This window comes from Actinia tenebrosa, unplaced genomic scaffold (genome assembly GCF_029948245.1).
Source record: "Actinia tenebrosa isolate PJP-AT-01 unplaced genomic scaffold, QUT_ActTen_1.0 PGA_scaffold6__47_contigs__length_16458017, whole genome shotgun sequence".
NCBI classification, from domain to species: domain Eukaryota; kingdom Metazoa; phylum Cnidaria; class Anthozoa; order Actiniaria; family Actiniidae; genus Actinia; species Actinia tenebrosa.
Genome location: NW_028292583.1, coordinates 83,440 through 102,964, shown reverse-complemented (window position 1 = coordinate 102,964; position 19,525 = coordinate 83,440). Strand labels below are relative to the sequence as shown.

The 19,525-nt window shown below is 37.5% G+C and overlaps 2 protein-coding genes across 2 annotated transcripts in view; both read right to left on the bottom strand.

The window, feature by feature from the left end:
• Positions 1-4,641: 4,641 nt before the first annotated feature.
• LOC116289102 (uncharacterized) lies at positions 4,642-6,695 on the bottom strand. The gene has a single exon (XM_031695990.2). The coding sequence runs from the start codon at positions 6,693-6,695 to the stop codon at positions 5,394-5,396; it is 1,302 nt and encodes a 433-aa protein (XP_031551850.2). The 3' UTR covers positions 4,642-5,393.
• A 2,863-nt stretch (positions 6,696-9,558) lies between these two features.
• Positions 9,559-19,525, bottom strand: part of LOC116289095 (C-1-tetrahydrofolate synthase, cytoplasmic) — a 34,856-nt gene continuing 24,889 nt past the window's right edge. Inside the window, 16 exon segments of the mRNA XM_089038969.1 lie at positions 9,559-10,127; positions 10,694-10,764; positions 11,064-11,145; positions 11,427-11,534; positions 12,308-12,390; positions 12,572-12,666; positions 13,319-13,419; positions 13,542-13,583; positions 13,950-14,020; positions 14,711-14,779; positions 15,597-15,708; positions 17,307-17,375; positions 17,591-17,651; positions 17,986-18,065; positions 18,340-18,378; positions 18,380-18,417. Coding sequence (XP_088895095.1) covers positions 10,038-10,127; positions 10,694-10,764; positions 11,064-11,145; positions 11,427-11,534; positions 12,308-12,390; positions 12,572-12,666; positions 13,319-13,419; positions 13,542-13,583; positions 13,950-14,020; positions 14,711-14,779; positions 15,597-15,708; positions 17,307-17,375; positions 17,591-17,651; positions 17,986-18,065; positions 18,340-18,378; positions 18,380-18,417 — 1,211 coding nt within the window. The 3' untranslated portion in view covers positions 9,559-10,037.

Sequence of the window (19,525 nt, the reverse complement as noted above, 5' to 3'; positions counted from 1 at the left end):
GGTTTTGATCGATTTTGGCCATTTTCACACCTTTTGAAAAATATGCATTATTCATGAAGAATGCAAAATAGGTCATTTTGGACCATTTTCAGGCAAAAAGCATGGACTATAGCCCATGGTTTTGATCGATTTTGGGCCATTTTCACACCTTTTGAAAAAATATGCATTATTCATGAAGAATGCAAAATAGGTCATTTTGGACCATTTTCAGGCAAAAGCATGGACTATAGCCCATGGTGTTGATCGATTTTGGGCCATTTTCACACCTTTTGAAAAATATGCATTATTCATGAAGCAATGCAAAATAGGTCATTTTGGACCATTTTCAGGCAAAAGCATGGACTATAGCCCATGGTTTTGATCGATTTTGGCCATTTTCACACCTTTTGAAAAAATATGCATTATTCATGAAGAATGCAAAATAGGTCATTTTGGACCATTTTCAGGCAAAAAGCATGGACTATAGCCCATGGTTTTGATCGATTTTGGCCATTTTCACACCTTTTGAAAAAATATGCATTATTCATGAAGAATGCAAATAGGTCATTTTGGACCATTTTAGGACAAAAATCATGACTATAGCCCATGGTTTTGATCGATTTTGGGCCATTTTCACACCTTTTGAAAAAATATGCATTATTCATGACCAATGCAAAATAGGTCATTTTGGACCATTTTCAGGCAAAAAGCATGGACTATAGCCCATGGTTTTGATCGATTTTGGCCATTTTCACACCTTTTGACAAAATATGCATTATTCATGAAGAATGCAAAATAGGTCATTTTGGACCATTTTCAGGCAAAAAGCATGGACTATAGCCCATGGTTTTGATCGATTTTGGGCCATTTTCACACCTTTTGATAAAATATGCATTATTTATGAAGGATGCAAAATAGGTCATTTTGGACCATTTTCAGGCAAAAGCATGGACTATAGCCCATGGTTTTGATCGATTTTGGGCCATTTTCACACCTTTTGAAAAATATGCATTATTCATGAAGAATGCAAAATAGGTCATTTTGGACCATTTTCCAGCAAAAAGCATGGACTATAGCCCATGGTTTTGATCGATTTTGGGCCATTTTCACACCTTTTGACAAAATATGCATTATTTATGAAGGATGCAAAATAGGTCATTTTCGACCATTTTAGGACAAAAAGCATGGACTATAGCCCATGGTTTTGATGGATTTTGTCCCATTTTCACACCTTTTGAAAAAATATGCATTATTCATAGCCAAAGCAAAATAGGTCATTTTGACCATTTTCAGGCAAAACGCATGGACTATAGCCCATGGTTTTGATTTATTTTGGCCCATTTTCACACCTTTTAAAAAATATGCATTATTCATGAAGAATTCAAAATAGGTCATTTTGAGCAATTTTCAGGCAAAAATCATGGACTATAGCCCATGGTTTTGATCTATTTTGGCCATTTTCACACCTTTTGACAAAATATGCATTATTCATGGCCAATGCAAAATAGGTCATTTTGGACCATTTTAGGGCAAAAAGCATGGACTATAGCCCATGGTTTTGATCGATTTTGGGCCATTTTCACACCTTTTGAAAAAATATGCATTATTCATGGCCAATGCAAAATAGGTCATTTTGGACCATTTTCAGGCAAAAAGCATGGACTATAGCCCATGGTTTTGATCGATTTTGGGCCATTTTCACACCTTTTGAAAAATATGCATTATTCATGAAGAATGCAAAATAGGTCATTTTGGACCATTTTCAGGCAAAAAGCATGGACTATAGCCCATGGTTTTGATCGATTTTGGCCATTTTCACACCTTTTGAAAAATATGCATTATTCATGAAGCAATGCAAAATAGGTCATTTTGGACCATTTTCAGGCAAAAAGCATGGACTATAGCCCATGGTTTTGATCGATTTTGGCCATTTTCACACCTTTTGAAAAATATGCATTATTCATGAAGAATGCAAAATAGGTCATTTTGGACCATTTTCAGGCAAAAAGCATGGACTATAGCCCATGGTTTTGATCGATTTTGGCCATTTTCACACCTTTTGAAAAATATGCATTATTCATGAAGCAATGCAAAATAGGTCATTTTGACCATTTTCAGGCAAAAAGCATAGGACTATAGCCCATGGTTTTGATCGATTTTGGTCCATTTTCACACCTTTTGAAAAATATGCATTATTCATGGCCAATGCAAAATAGGTCATTTTGGACCATTTTCAGGCAAAAAGCATAGACTATAGCCCATGGTTTTGATCGACTTTGGGCCATTTTCACACCTTTTGAAAAATATGCATTATTCATGAAGAATGCAAAATAGGTCATTTTGAGTCATTTTCCGGCAAAAAGCATGGACTATAGCCCATAGTTTTGATCGATTTTGGGCCATTTTCACACCTTTTCAAAAAATATGCATTATTCATGGCCAATGCAAAATAGGTCATTTTGGACCATTTTCAGGCAAAAAGCATAGGACTATAGCCCATGGTTTTTGATCGATTTTGGTCCATTTTCACACCTTTTGAAAAATATGCATTATTCATGGCCAATGCCAAAATAGGTCATTTTGGACCATTTTCAGGCAAAAAGCATAGACTATAGCCCATGGTTTGGATCGACTTTGGGCCATTTTCACACCTTTTGACAAAATATGCATTATTTATGAAGAATGCACAATAGGTCATTTTGAGTCATTTTCCGTCAAAAAGCATGGACTATAGCCCATGGTTTTGATCGATTTTGGCCATTTTCACACCTTTTGATAAAATATGCATTATTTATGAAGGATGCAAAATAGGTCATTTTGGACCATTTTCAAGCAAAAAGCATGGACTATAGCCCATGGTTTTTGATCGATTTTGGTCCATTTTCACACCTTTTGATAAAATATGCATTATTATGAAGAATGCAAAATAGGTCATTTTGGGACCATTTTCAGGCAAAAAGCATGGACTATAGCCCATGGTTTGATCGATTTTGGGCCATTTTCACACCTTTTGATAAAATATGCATTATTCATGGCCAATGCAAAATAGGTCATTTTGGACCATTTTCAAGCAAAAAGCATGGACTATAGCCCATGGTTTTGATCGATTTTGGCCCATTTTCACACCTTTTGATAAAATATGCATTATTCGTGAAGAATGCCAAATAGGTCATTTTGAGTCATTTTCCGGCAAAAAGCATGGACTATAGCCCATGCTTTTTATTGATTTTGGGCCATTTTCACACTTTTTGATAAAGTATACATTATTTATAAAGGATGCAAAATAGGTCATTTTGGACCATTTTAGGGCAAAAAGCATGGACTATATATAGCCCATGGTTTTGATCGATTTTGGGCCATTTTCACACCTTTTGAAAAAATATGCATTATTCATAGCCAAAGCAAAATAGGTCATTTGGGACCATTTTCAGGCAAAAGGCATGGACTATAGCCCATGGTTTTGATCGATTTTGGGCCATTTTCACACCTTTTGAAAAAATATGCATTATTCATGAAGAATGCAAAATAGGTCATTTTGAGTCATTTTCCGGCAAAAACCATGGACTATAGCCCATAGTTTTGATCGATTTCTGGCCATTTTCACACCTTTTCAAAAAATATGCATTATTCATGGCCAATGCATAATAGGTCATTTTGGACCATTTTCAGGCAAAAAGCATAGACTATAGCCCATGGTTTTGATCGATTTTTGTCCATTTTCACACCTTTTGAAAAAATATGCATTATTCATGGCCAATGCAAAATAGGTCATTTTGGACCATTTTCAGGCAAAAAGTATAGACTATAGCCCATGGTTTTTATCGATTTTGGGCCATTTTCACACCTTTTGACAAAATATTCATTATTCATGGCCAATGCAAAATAGGTCATTTTGGACCATTTTCTGGCAAAAAGCATGGACTATAGCCCATGGTTTTGATCGATTTTGGGCCATTTACACACCTTTTGAGAAAATATGCATTATTCATGAAGAATGCAAAATAGGTCATTTTGGACCATTTTCAGGGAAAAAGCATGGTCTATAGGCCATGGTTTTGATCGATTTTAGGCCATTTTCACACCTTTTGAAAAAGTATGCATTATTCATGGCCAATGCAAAATAGGTCATTTGGGATCATTTTCAAGCAAAAAGCATAGACTATAGCCCATGGTTTTGATCGATTTTGGGCAATTTTCACACCTTTTGAAAAAATAGGCATTATTTATGAAGAATGCAAAATAGGTCATTTTGAGTCATTTTCCGGCAAAAAGCATGGACTATAGCCCATGGTTTTGATCGATTTTGGCTCATTTTCACACCTTTTGATATAATATGCATTATTTATGAAGAATGGAAAATAGGTCATTTTTGATCATTTTGACGAAAAAGCATGGACTATAGCCCATGGTTCTGATCGATTTTGGGCCATTTTCACACCTTTTGATAAAATATGCATTATTTATGAAGGATGCAAAATAGGTCATTTTGGGACATTTTCAGGCAAAAACCATGGAATAAGGTGATTAAAATGGAAGTGCGTATAAATTTTGTTAGACCGAATACATTATTTTGATTTCATAGTTTGATTTGATTGAGTGTGTTTGATTTTGAATGTTTAAAAGCAGTATAATTAATATACATTATTATAATTATAGGTAGTATCATTATAGTACACGTTTGTAGCTTGCTGTTAAGGTACACGAATGGTTTGATCCTTTTATATTAAATCCTGTTCAGGTCTATCGCAGATGACAAACTGTCAGTCCTTATGTTTTTTAATGTGATTAGTTATTCGATAACCTTTTGCAGTTGAAACACTAAATTATCTGTTCTCGAGCTGTAGCAGTTTTCTGATTTAACTATGATACTCGTCATGAAGGCATAAAAAGGATTCTTAGTAAGGAAGAGCGCACAAAAACGTGTACGCCATGTTCATCGCCTTCGCATGTCGTTGGCATATCTAATGATTTAATTCGTCTTCGTGTAATTTTCCCATGTCAGACCACATGTCATTCCCTAGAGAATAAGATTCTTTGTTTGAGTTATATTCATAATCATGTGTCTTCTCGAGCGCAACCGCTAAACAAAGATACGATACTCTAGGGAATGACATGTGCTCTAGGGAAAGACACATGGTCTTATGGGAAAATATTGCAAGACATATTAGGTCTATTCTCGATAGTGAAGACTAAGATCTAAAATAAATGGTCCACCTCAGTTTTTCTGGGTGAAGCCTTTGTTTATGATATTATTACAAATAGAAATCGGTTAGTTTAAGAATCTCGAACCGCTTTTTTAGTTCAACCGTTGCTGATAAGTGCCTGCCCAATTTACATCAAAAATGGAAAGGTGTCCCCTGTTGGTAAGCATACTTAAAACAGAATGTCTCCCTGTCTTGTTTCTCAAATATCAATCAATGCTGGTCTAATGTGTGGAATATCTTTCGAACAGCTCTGGCGTTATCCATACAGTAGAGTAACTTCATGCAAGCATTCACGACAAACCCAGTAGCGATAACCTCTACACCACTATAGTCTCTCTTATTGATCCCAATCCCATATGATGGATCATGAATGAAGTCTAAGTTCCCAGATTTGAAGGGACAGTCAAAGTGATCATTATCAAAATAGGTTTGCACTACACCTGTGTTGACTTTCAGTATCTTAGCCGTGGCAAGTTTCGGAATGTAACGAGCTACACCTTGTAGAATTCTTTCTCCCAAGGATTGTTTCTCATCGCTTGTCAATCGGTGAAGATGTTCGTTCACTTCTGGTGACACATCGTCTGAGGTACACATTGCCAAGTTGGTTTCTGGTGCAAACGTTACCATACCAATACCTTTGCCTTTGTTACATAACATACCATATGATCCAGCACAGAAAAACATGGAATGACAATTCTCCATTCCTGGCGGTAATTGAATGGTTGCGATCGCTTTGACTCTGTTGAGGCGTGGATTTGCCTTCAACCCACACGTCTTGTTCAATTTACCAATATTATACCAAGCCGAATTAACCACTCGTGAAGTGAATAGTTTCAGTCTGGAGTCAGGGTTTCTTCCGTTCCGAATGCAACAAGATACGTCGTACACGTTTTCATCCATCCTCTGTATTTCTTCAACCTCAGTACACAGGTGAACCTTGATCTTGTTCGTGCGCTGCCGTTTTTTAACCTCTTGTTGTAAGTACTCTCTAAATCGCTTCCAGTCAAGAAGCTCTTCTGCTGTCTCTAAGCCATACGCAACGATTCCTGGATCAACGTCGTCAGCGTACTCAGTCTCGTCCAGCACACGATACAGATCGTCTGGGGAACCAAAAACCTCATTGCTAGGGTCCCTCACCACCATATTGGCATATTCGTCTTTGATTCCTTCGTATATTTTCAGAATTGCCTGAGGATCGATTTGTGACGTCTTGAGAATAAAGTACCTTCCTCGTCTGAGCGGATGTCGTAATGGCTTATCCACGGCATCTCTGAACTTGCCGAATTGTTTAACAAAACGAACCGATGCATGTAGATAGTAACATGCAGTTGCTAGATCTGTGTTATGGAATCCTAGATGTATTCTGCCCGGGGTAACGTCGCTGCTACATGTCATCAACTCTGGCTCTCTTTCAACTATTAGTATATCATAGCCAGCATCGGCCATCTCAAGTGCTGTACAGCACCCACCTACGCCCCCTCCAATGATGATACATTGGTAAGGGGACACCATCTGGGACGACTGAAGAGATATCTGCAGGAAATGAATCACGAGGAGCTCAATATATTTAGATAAAAATGAAAATTTAATCTAGGGAAATGAGCTTTTTTTTAAAAAAAAAAAAGAGGTCAAGATAATGTCGTCTGTAATGCGAACAAGTAAAATAACAAAAAAAAAAAAAAAACAAACAAACAAAAAAAAAAAATGCATGAGCAGGAGAAAATTTCTTCCCCGGGCACGAGACTTGTCTTCACCCGCAACTTTGTTTTCCTATTTAATTACCCTATGGTATCCTATGTATATGTACTCGATTTTGTGTAAAGTTAAATTCTCAGTAAATAAGTCTGTAATGAAAGAACACAGTAGTATCGTACAAATCGGATCATGGTCTTTTGTACACTCTCTAAGAGAAAATCTTGAAAAATTATTTCCTATCCAGAACTACATATTCCTATTATCTATAACCCACGAGCAAAGGGTCCTTCGAGTCGATATTCGAAACATCTAAAAATACGCTGAGAAATTTGACAAAAACTCTATTAAACTTCAAGTCTAATAATAGATTCAAGTTCCACATGATATACACTTCATCACGATTGAGTTACTATTATATAGCACCTCAGTGTTATGATGATGTTTCTCCCATCCTATCTGACATCCTATTTTCGGCGAAATCCCGAGAATGGCAATTTGGGGTTGCAATTTCGATGTTCTAATAGATAACAAAAGTCTAAGAGAAATTTTTGTCTCACGAATGTCGTTTTACCGTCTGTTATTTGCCGTTCGGTTGGCAACGATAACCGAAGTTTTCTACTTATCATATGTTCAATCGAGAAAGGGGTACGTATTCTTAAATACGCTATTCTAAAGGCTATAGTAAACAAGGAATAAAACAACGCAGAAAGTATTGACTGTCTACCTCGGGACGTTCAGAAGCCGCTTCGCCTTGTTTAACAGTATCCATGTCTACCACACTTTTAAACAGTCGCGACAGGAGCTGGGCTATCTCTTCTTGGAAATTATCGATGAGCTTGTTGCAACAGAAGATAAATCACGAAGTTAACTCTTCCACTACGAGAGAGAAACTTAACAAATGTCTGGGGGTGGTTTAATTTATACTTCACAATGCATAGTGAAATCTCATATTTGCCAAGAGGCCTCAAGCATGGTAACGTGTTATACCTACGCATCCAGAATCCCTTTCGGTATTTTTTATTGTCGTGCTTATTTTCACTATTGTCGTATTTTATCTTCTTAAAGGACAATTGGTTATGAAAAGAGATTTGGAAAGATTGTGGTATTTTAGGTATGAAACATCATTAGAGTTAGGGTCTATTAGTCGTCTTTATTTCCGATACGTAAAATAGACACCTATTGCGGATATCTAGAAATAATAGGCATAACAGACACCTGTATCTTCGTTTTTTGGTCAATAGACACTAGACAGCCAATCGACGTTTATTGTGTATACACCTAATTCAAAAAACGTTGTCATCGCCAAAGGCGATAGGTCATTTGACATGGAAATGGGTTTCGTTGAATACAAAAAACATTGAATCAGTCTCAACACTAAGGTCCATACTCTTGACGAGAATAAGAAGAAGAAACACAAGTCATTCCAGCTATTCTTGGATCTTGGAATGACATATATCCTATCGCTTTTCACCTACTGCCTATCGCCTTTGGCGAAGACGTGGTTTGAATTAGGTGTATACCCCTTGCAGCACTTCGGAATACAGCTCAATTTGCAGAGCAACACAATAGGTTTAAAATTCTTTTGTTTTGTCCTCCAAATTGAACTCCTTTGACGTCGCGCGCAAGGGGTCTATATATAGAAATGTTAGACACAATAGAGACATGCAAAGGGTCTATATTGTGTATACGTATGCAATATACACTTACCTCAAGAAAAAGGGTTTCCTTACATCATCACCACCTTTAAGGTCTTTTTTGCTTGACACCAAGTAGCATACTCGTGCCGTATTCTCATGCACCAAAAGGGTTTCCTTACATCATCAGCATCTTTAAGGTCTTCTTTGCTTGACACCAAGTAGCATACTCGTGCCATATTCTCATGCACCAAAAGGGTTTTCTTACATCATCAACACCATTTTCTTTGCTTGACACCAAGTAGCATACTCTTGCCATTTTTAAAGCATGGAATCACGGAATTTCGGAAAACCGATGACACTATGTTAGACATAGATATTTGGACTTAAGCAGGGGAGGGGGAAAGGGAGAGAAACAAAAAAGAAAAGACATAGATAAATAAAATAAATATTAAGGCAGTGGGAGAGTGACGAGGGGGAAGAGTAGCAAGTGTGTATAGAAATAGTTGGGCGTACGGGACTTATATGAAGAAATATATGGATCTGTATTAATGGTAGCAATGAAACAGTAACTGATAAAGTAAACCTGTGAGTGGTCCCAGCTCATAGACCACTTGCATGTGACGTCAAAAGAGCTCAATTTGTAGGACAAAAACGAAATCATTTTAATCTCCTGAGAATTAGGCCCCGTCCACACTATGCCGGATAAATTTGAATCCGAATTTTTATTTATTCGGTTAGGCCTACCGTCCACACTAGTCCGGGCGAATCCGGAACAATTCTTCACCGAAAACAAATTTTCGAAATGGAACCGAATAAATAAATATTCGGATTCAAATTTATCCGGCAGTGTGGACGGGGCCTTAGAAACCTATTGGTTTTGTCAATTTGCTTGAGTTATAAACATGTGTAATCTTACTAAAGGTCAAAGGAAAAAAATTGATCGAAGCAATTGTTTTTAATGTATGCTATCCAAAAGGAATCAAAAACATTGTGGGAAGGTGAAAGTGTTTTGGAAAGAATTCACCTACTAGTTATATATATATTTCCTTTAATATGAATGGAATAGAATACATAATCTTTTTCTAATTTCATGCACCTATGAATATAAGATCGGTGATCACATTTGGATTCTTTGTTAATGTAATGTTATTCTCGTTTGAGGGAAAAAAGGCAAGGTCCTAAATTTTTCACAATTTTTTTCTTTAAAAAACTAATACTTGAAAGGCAGCAAGGTTATGAGAGTCTGTCAGAACCTTAGCAATCCTCTGCAAGAAGGGACGTAACTAGTAGCAATAAAAATAGCTTTCCAAAGTTTTTGTTCTAATATGCAAATTTAATGCAGTATTTTTTTCTTGATGAAGAACAAACAACATGTATGTTGTATGTCCCCCGCAGAAAACGGCTGTCTCAGGAAAAAAAGTGTCTCTATTGTGAATCAAAATGAGCTTATCAAGCTATGAATTTAAACGGGCTCAATATTTGGAGACTAATGAACTTGATATGAAGGTTGAGAAAAGATTGTTTAGAATAAACCAATAACTTCTTCTGTGTCAAGGTCAAGGTCAATGTCATAGAAGCAAGGTCTTGTGGGTAATCCAGGCATGGTGCTCATCTGGAATAACAAGCAAAAGTTAATGTGAGATTCCTAAGCTGATTGGCCTAAAGCAATCATGTGATCAATTATGCGTTGTGAATAAAAATTAAATAAATAATAAGAAACCCCGAAATAATCAAGGCATCACACCATGCAGTGTAGATAACATTACAATTGAGTAGAGCCAAGTCTAGGCACAAAGATAGTCCAGCCACCAGACAAACAACCCAAGCACTCAGTCACACAGTCTAGATACCCAGTCACGCAGTCTAGGTACTCAGCAGTCCAGGTACTCAGCAGTCCAGGTACCCAGTCAAGCAGTGTAGGTACCCAGTAAAGCAGTGTAGGTACCCAGTAAAGCAGTGTAGGTACCCAGTCAAGCAGTGTAGGTACCCGGTCAAGCAGTGTAGGTACCCAGTCAAGCAGTCTAGGTACCCACTCAATCAGTCTAGGTACCCACTCAATCAGTCTAGGTACCCAGTCAAGCAGTCTAATATTCTAGTACTAATATTCCCAAATATTCTAGTCTTCAAATTAGTGTAAGGTATCTTTAGTACTATTGTGTTTAATGTACATAGACTTACTGTTCCTACTAGTGGGTACAGGAATCCAGCCCCAACACTGGCACGAACATCTCTGATTGGAAGAATGATTCCTACACATTGAAAGATGAAATGTTAATCTTGGTATCCACTAAGCACTTGTACTTTGCTCTTTACTTTGCTCACAACAGAACATGGGGAATCGTTCCGTCACATTGTTGGGAAATAACATATCCAAAGGCAGGTGCCTATGGACTGTCATTGAAATGTTGATTGACGTCCACCAAAAACCGTTTTTGTCGCGGCATCGATTCTGCATGTGCTATTGAGAAAGACTGCGAAAAGACTGAGAAACATGGTCCTTGGATTTGGAACTTGAGAATGCCATATATGTTATGTGTAGAAGCCTTACCTTCAGGAACTCCTTTTAGTTCAGGTTTATGGGACAAGGAGAGATGAGTCTTGGCCACACAGATAGGAAGATCGTTGAATCCCTGTCAAATATACCACACATGCATTTTGTAAGACAAATAGTAAGGAATTTTCAATTGACCAATCTGGGAAGGGGAACCATATATCGTTCAATCCTAAGACAAATAACTAAAAGGTATTTCCAACTGCTAATACCACTACCATAGTTTTTAGCCAAGAAAAAAGTCCACAAAATTAACAATACGTACACTCTCTCCTCTCAAAAGTAACTATAGTAAATAGGCGTCACCTACAACAACCAACTTCCAAAAACATATTTGCCTGCATGCGCTTGGAACCATACCTGCTTTTTATAACGTTCAATTCTTTCCTGCGCTTCAGGGGAGAGCTCGATATCATCAGATCCATACACTTTCTGTGCAATAATACGTATCTTCTCTTCAACCGGCAACTAAAAAAAAAAAACGAAAAAGGAAAATTTTAACTGCCATCTCATTATTCCCTGAGAATGGACTAATTAGTCCGAAAGCTTGGATCTCTACTAAGAATTTTATGGTCGAGGAAGCTTTCTTGTAAATAATAAGTTGTTGAGTTTAACTAGCGACCGTTCAGAATGAGAACACGGCTTAATAAACTAGTTTCAAAACTTGTTTAACCTCATGGAAGTAGTTTTAATCCTGTCTAAAGTGTGTGTTAAGGGGAAAGGATAATTCAGTGTAGTACATAGTGCAGTAGTATGGTTGCAGTATTTTTGTATGTGGTCCTATTTTTTCAGAGATATAAACATTTGAAATATCAATATGCAAATGAGATGACGTAAATTCAATGTGATATAATTTGCAGTGTGATTTACGACAAGTGTTCTGAAGTGAAATAACCTAAAAGTGTACAAAACCATATATTTCAGTTATAAAGATGATTAGAAAATGAAAGAAAACAGCAGTACTTTCCACGACCGAATTTTTGTATAATAAATTAGTCTTGAATTTACGTCATCTCGTTTCCATTTTTCAAATGTTTATACCTCCGAAAAGAAAATTCCACATACAAAACTACTGCAACCATACTACTACACTGTTCACATATAAGTGATTTTGAAAATAATGTTTTAATTGAAGTACACTTTAAAGATGGTAGCCAAACAATGAAGGACACGGGCTAGAGAAAATAATGAGTACACAAGGCTAGTTAGTGTGAACGTCAAGCAACAATGTGTTGTAGTACCTGTAGGTCATACAGGAAATTAAACTGCACAGGTTGTTCCAGAGCTTTGATAACGACTTCAGCTAGCTCTACCGCACCAGAACCTACACGACAAAACAAGCAAAACATGATACAAGTGTATGCGGTCGTTCTAAATTTTCAAAAATGACCCCCAAAAGATGCCAAAAGTCTTGTAAAAAGCGCATGGTTGGACGATTTTAACCTCTAGGAAATACCCAAAAAGTTATACATGTAATAGTTATAATGCTGAATTACGTATTTTACCTCCATTAGCCCAGTGTGTGCACTCCTTGGCATCAAATGCTCCTGCTGCTTTAGACAGTTCAATCACTAAAGCCACCTCGTTATCTGTATCAGTACTGAAAGACAATGTCCCAACATTAATCATTTGCTAATCAATGAGTAACTGTTTGAATAGAGTAATTTTCGTCTTTCGTGATGTGTATGAATTGCGATCAACTGTCTTTTGTCTTAAAAAAACACCAGAAGACGTGACATCTGGAGTCTGTGATGTAGACACACGTGATTAGAGTTTATTGCTAGGTATCTCTTTTGATTTGCGAGTTAGCCATGCCCTGACTTTGATCAGCCCAGAGATTGTTTCAGGGTTCTATCTGTGAGTTAGCCATGCCCTGACTTAGATCAGCCCAGAGGTTGTTTCAGGGTTCTATCTGTGAGTTAGCCATGCCCTGACTTAGATCAGCCCAGAGGTTGTTTCAGGGTTCTATCTGTGAGTTAGCCATGCCCTGACTTAGATCAGCCCAGAGGTTGTTTCAGGGTTCAATCTGTGAGTTAGCCGTGCCCTGACTTAGATCAGCCCAGAGGTTGTTTCAGGGTTCGATCTGCGAGTTAGCCGTGCCCTGACTTAGATCAGCCCAAAGGTTGTTTCAGGGTTCAATCTGTGAGTTAGCCATGCCCTGACTTAAATCAGCCCAGAGGCCGTTTCAGGGTTCGATAACATTTTTGACAGTAACAGCTTTGCAATGAATCGACAAGAAGAACCATACATACTGGAATCGGTTAACAGCAACAATAGCCTGAACACCAAACAGTCTTGCATTCTCGATTTGTTTAGACAGGTTGCACATTCCTTTTCGTATCAAATCTAGATTCTGTTGAAATACAAACGACAGATAATACATGGCAACTCGATTTAAGATGTTTTTTAATTTTTGAGAATTGATACCTCAACACGGTCTGAAAAACAGTATAAGCTTGTTTATTCTTAGAGTACCTCTGTTGTGTATTCTTCTGCTAAAGGTTGTCCAGCCACGACCTGAAGGGAACAGGACAATGAATATGATTACTTGTTATGGGTGTCAAAGTTCTGGTATCATGAATATATGCTCAGGTCCGCCAAACAACTGGGTACAAGTAACCCAGATGAAAAAGGCATCCCGGGGACCCACTCCACGTGTTATGGGTGTAAAGTTCTGGTATCATGAATAAACGCTCAGGTCCCCCAAACAACTGGGTACAAGTAACCCAGATGAAAAGGGCATCCCTGAACTGGGTTGATCCCCCCCCCCAAATAGTTAAAAGAAACCCATATCAAAAACTATTTATAATAATGATCTCTACTTTCTGCCCAAGTATCACAGAAACTACTGCAAAACAATTGCAGTATCATTTGTACAGTTACCTTTGGGCCTCCGCCGTGCATTTTGAGTGCCCTTACAGTTGCTACAATGATGGCTGCATGAGGCTTGAGTCCTGCAGGGAATTTGGTAATAATAACTGCTGTATTAACATTTTAAGTATAACAGCAGATTCAATGGATATCAATACACAACTCACTGCACGTCAGTCAAAGTAAAGATACGAAACTCAGTGTGCAAATCATGGCAATACGAGATTATTGTTTATCTGTCTTCTGGGATAAAGATTTTAAACCGTAGGCCCTTTCTACCAACAATTCCAAACCTGCAGTAAAATATAGGGGGACATAAAAGAACCTGTTGAATTATTCGTGTAAGAGTAGCGGATTGTCTCCCGGTTCAACAGCCTATCCCTGTCTGGAGGCATAACACCAATGTACTATAAAATCACTCATGATTGTAAGCTGCACTGCTGCTAATAGCGCCTTAATATGTGAAGCGCATTGAGACGTTGTATAAATGCGCTATATAAGAACCTCCCATTATTACTATTATTATTTATCTAATGAGAGTTGATTTAGACAACCATGGTCATGACAAAAATTACTCACAAGCATGCCAAACTCAATACAAAATGCTAAAACAATAGGATTTTTAATCTAATAACTAGATGAGCTGCTAAAGTTAATATAGAGTGGTTTCATGTAAAACATGTTGTAAGGAAATATAAACATAATGAAATCGCGTCAAAGATGTTGCATTGTTCCTAATCTACTGAAGCAAGCCTGTTGCTATCCATACATACCACTGTATCGGCACTTGATATCAAAGAACTTCTCCATCCCAATATCTGCACCAAAACCACACTCTGTAACTGATTCAGAAGTAATTTCGAATATAAGTAACTTGAGAGCTAAATAATTAGATGACATCAAAAGACTTTGAAAAGTCTCAAGTGCAGCAAGGCACATCTAGTTGTACTACTGCAATATCCCCCCCCCTCCCCCCCATTCCACTGGCCAAGAAAAGAACAATAGACCGCTGTATTTTTGTTTATAAATGTTTAAATCACTTAATTAACCATGACTTTGGCTTTTATTCATTATCACAAATCCATTCTTATAACACAAGATATAAGGACAATCTTAGTTTTGAAGGTGTTAGGACCAACTGGGGTTTGTTTAGAACAGTTCCTCATTGTTCTAAAGACTGGAACTCTTTAAATTTAGAAGTGAGAAATATTGACAGTCTGAAGGTTTTCAAAAAGAAGCTTTTTAAGATTTTTTCATGATCATATCACGAATTTATGATGGTTTTTGGAATTTTCGACCGAGTCCGGGGCGTTGTGGTCGCGCGCGCTGGCGTGGGCTTGGGTTGTTGGCGGAGCGATCTGGCGTGATTCCTAATTCGTGAATCACGCCAGGTCGCGCCGGGTCGTTTTTCCACGCCTTGGGCCACATATCGGCGCGCTCGCGGCCGAGTTCTCGATTCGGTCAATTATTTTCACTTATATTTTAATTTTTTTTTTTTTTTAGGACCTCCCTGAAAATCATTTTTATGAGTGGAGTATCCTCATTAAATATTATTATTATTATTATTATTATTATTATTATTTTAAAGGAATTTACTATCAATGAAACAATGGATAGCTGCAATATACTCAAACTACTATAACCCTATCTAATACTTACAGACAAATCCTTCAGGACCCACAAGCTTCAATGCTATCTTGTCTGCTAATATGGATGAGTTTCCATGAGCGATGTTAGCAAACGGTCCAGCATGTACAAACACTGGGGTACCCTGCATACAACCAGACACGATTTATGTTACGCTTGCACAGAAAAAATCAATGACGAAAATTGCATCAAAACTGGTAGCAAAAGATCAAGGTCCATCCCAGTATGTTGGTTCCAAATATACACTGTAAATTATAAATATCATCGATGGAACTGATAACTTGAAATATGGAACAGCTACTGTTATTCAAGTAGCAACTCAATAGAAATATATTAAGTAACTTAGTACGGAAATGACTTAGTACGGAAATGATTGACTAGAGCAGTTTACATAAGTGGGAAACGTAAATTACAGCATGTACATGGTAATTCATCTAAACACAACGCGTACAGTATAGATGAGGCGGTAAGCCGTGTGGGATGGGCTCGGAAATCATATAAGAACATGCGTAATGGGTAAATCATGAGACTTGTATGAAACGACTGAAGAAGAGGGCCAATGGGCCTTTCACAACTTCAAGTCGCGTAAAATATGAGCCAGCTCAAATAGAAACCGTGGACAGCTGTTTCGGCCTGTATTGGGCCTCGACAGCACAGTGTATCTAGTAATAGACCCGTTTCGAATTCCAAATTACCGCTGTGTTTCTTGATTACAGACTCATTTACTCTGGGTTAGCCTCGAGTTTGTGCAGAATATTCACGTGTTGCAGTCAAGGTCCGTCGAGCTTCGAAGTGTTTGTATTGTTGAAGTTGTGCATTCTTTACTTTACCGTTGGTATTTGTGAATATTTAAACACTGATACGAGGCTAACCCTGTGCAAATGAGTCTGTAATCAAGGAACACAGCGGTAACTTGGAATTCGAAACTGGTCTATTTGTCTATTACGCATGTTCTTTTAAAGGGGCACTTGGATGAAAACACCCCAATTTTTCAAAGTTCGAATAATTGAAGTATTTGTGAATAATTTGACTCAATCATGATTATGTAAACCAGATTAGTGAAAATTTTAGCCTGGGAGCAATTTGCAGTTGAGAAATTTTGGGTTAAAAGAGAAAAGAACAATAGGGTTGAGTAAATGACGTCATTTACTCACAATATATATGCCAAATAAAATTGATAATTTTTATCCGCCACTTTTTACTGAGAAGAAAATACGTTGATTGGCTACTATTGGGGCCATACAGATACTTTTAACTAAGTTTAAAGTCATTTCCAAATTTTATCCATTTTCATCCAAGTGCACCTTTAACGCATACAGTAGTTACGCCTACGGTAAAATACGGTATTGCTACAGTTTTGCAATATCGTTTCCAACTCATACGAGAACAGGTGATCTAATTTAGTGTGCAAGGTAATAGTTTAGGTAATCAAATGCCATGATATACGGCTGTCACGGCACGGAAACAGGTGATCTAATTTAGTGTGCAAGGTAATAGTTTAGGTAATCAAATGCCATGATATACGGCTGTCACGGCACGAAAACAGGTGATCTAATTTAGTGTGCAAGGTAATAGTTTAGGTAATCAAATGCCATGATATACAGCTGTCACGGTACTGCACAGAATTTTGCCAAATTGCATTCAAGTGTTGCTTTCAGAATTAAAAATTCCTATATTCTAATCCTGTCTTAATGGGATTCCTGTGTTTTACTAATGTCATACCTCAAGGGTCTGCATCAAGTTGGGTTTAATAGTCTCTTTCATGAGGACAGTCAAGGCTCCTCCAATACCCTGTAGATAATATTCGACAATGGAACAACTCTTTAGTGCTTGTCTTGGCACAGGGAGCCCAATTCAGGTAAGAGTGAAAAATGATAATAAATTGAATCGTTATCTGAGCCTCAAATACAAATAAATCTTTTTTACTTTTATCAAAAATTGGGTTCCCTGTGGCCTTGGTTGATATTCAGAATGGATGTAGACAAGAGCTTGACGCTAATAATTACCAAATCATCAGCAGTAATGGGATCTCCTTCCTTGTTGCTTGCGACTACAATATCACCAAGCCTGAATAAATAATATGATTGGTCTGTTAGCAGCATTGGTGGCCTTAGCCACATGTGGCTCACCAAAAATGCATCAAATACCTTGTGTTCACCCTGGTCTAGTGTTTTTATACCGTCCACACTAAAACAATATAAAACGCAGCAGATTCGATCTAGAATGATTCAACATTGTCATCGGTGCATTTGAAAAACAGACATGGCAGTGTGAATGAAATCAGCATTTGCAAAAGGCTTTGTTTTCAGTGTCAACACTTATAAAGGCACAGTAGGCCTCCACTGTAACTGCCCTGTGTAGGCAGAGAGCATGGTGTATCATTAACACAATGTTTACTAACCTTTTTCTCATGTCTTTGATATCAGTTGTGAGAGCCAGAATAGCCATGATCTCACTGGCAACTGTTATATCAAACTGGGTCTAAAAACAAAACAGCATGTTAAAGCCAATTTATATCCACTGTGAGACTGAGGAAAAAACGGGGTTGAGTTGGCATTAGTGTAGTATTAGTAAATGAACCAGTAAATAACACTCATCGTGAGTCTTTCCTGTCACTAGTGCAGTGGTTAGAACATCCGACTTGTATCCAGATTTTCCCTGAGATGATTGATATTTCTATACTACTTTCCAAGCTTAAATAAGCATTTGTGTTAAAGAGGTCTTCATATTATAAAGGTATGTGTCTGTTGTTTACCTCTCTGGTCATATTCTTCTCTGTTGGTGACTGTCCTATAGGTGATCTTCCTCAAGAATCGGTCATTGGTGTCCATAACTGAAATTGTAAAAAAGATAGTGACTAACTGTTGAAAATGCACTCTCTTATTAATACACTCCAGCAAGTCATTTTCTTATTCATTCTTCCATTCATTGATTCATTCATCCATTCACTCATCCATTCATTCATTCATTCATCCATCCATTCATTCATTCATTCATTCATCCATCCCTACACTCATTCATTCATCCATCCACTCATCCATCCATCCATCCATCCATCCATCCATCCATCCATCCATCCATCCATCCATCCATCCATCCATCCATCCATCCATCCATCCATCCATCCATCCATTGATCTTTATTTAGTTATTTTTTTCTCTCTCCTATTCTTTCTTTCCTTCTCTTCTCTCTCTCATTCATGCTTCATTCATGAACTCCAAAAACACTATCCTTGATCATATCCCTGTCTGCTCTGCCTTCCCTCCTCGCCTTCCCACTTAATCATTTCTTTGCTTCATTACATGTTAATTCATTCCTTTGTTCTGCTCCTTATAATACGCTCAACAAAATTACTCGATTCTGATTGGACCAGAGGAGTACAATTAAATTCCAAATTGGACTCTGTAGAGTCCCAATTAAATTCCTTAATTTTTGTTTCGTTTATTGACGAAATGTTACAAGCTACGGTTTCAGAACTAATTCTCTTCGCGAGTTATATACGAGTTGGTTCGAAATCTAAAAAATGCGAAGCAAAATAAAGCGTTACTTGTGTAGAAAAATATATATAAAGTTTAAGCGATCTGACTTACCCGGTAGCTTGCTCTGAAACTCGACGAACTGAATTTAAATTAGCGTCACTTACTTATATACAAATGCGACTTAATCCGAGGCAAGCTACTCGTGCGTGCGTGCAGAAAGGAATCTATTATTAAATTCATGCTTTTCGCGCATAACGAAACACTCCCCCCCGGCCTAAATAAAGAATCTTATCTTAACCTTAATTCTTGGAAAAACACTTAATTCTAACTAAACAAGATGCATATTCAATAAATAATTCTTATCTAAAGTTCAAACTAGGTCTTTCTAGTGTCCTTCTTTTCTTCATTATTCAGTTTCTTTTACAGGAATCAGAACTACCAATTTTTGGACTGCTCTCTCTA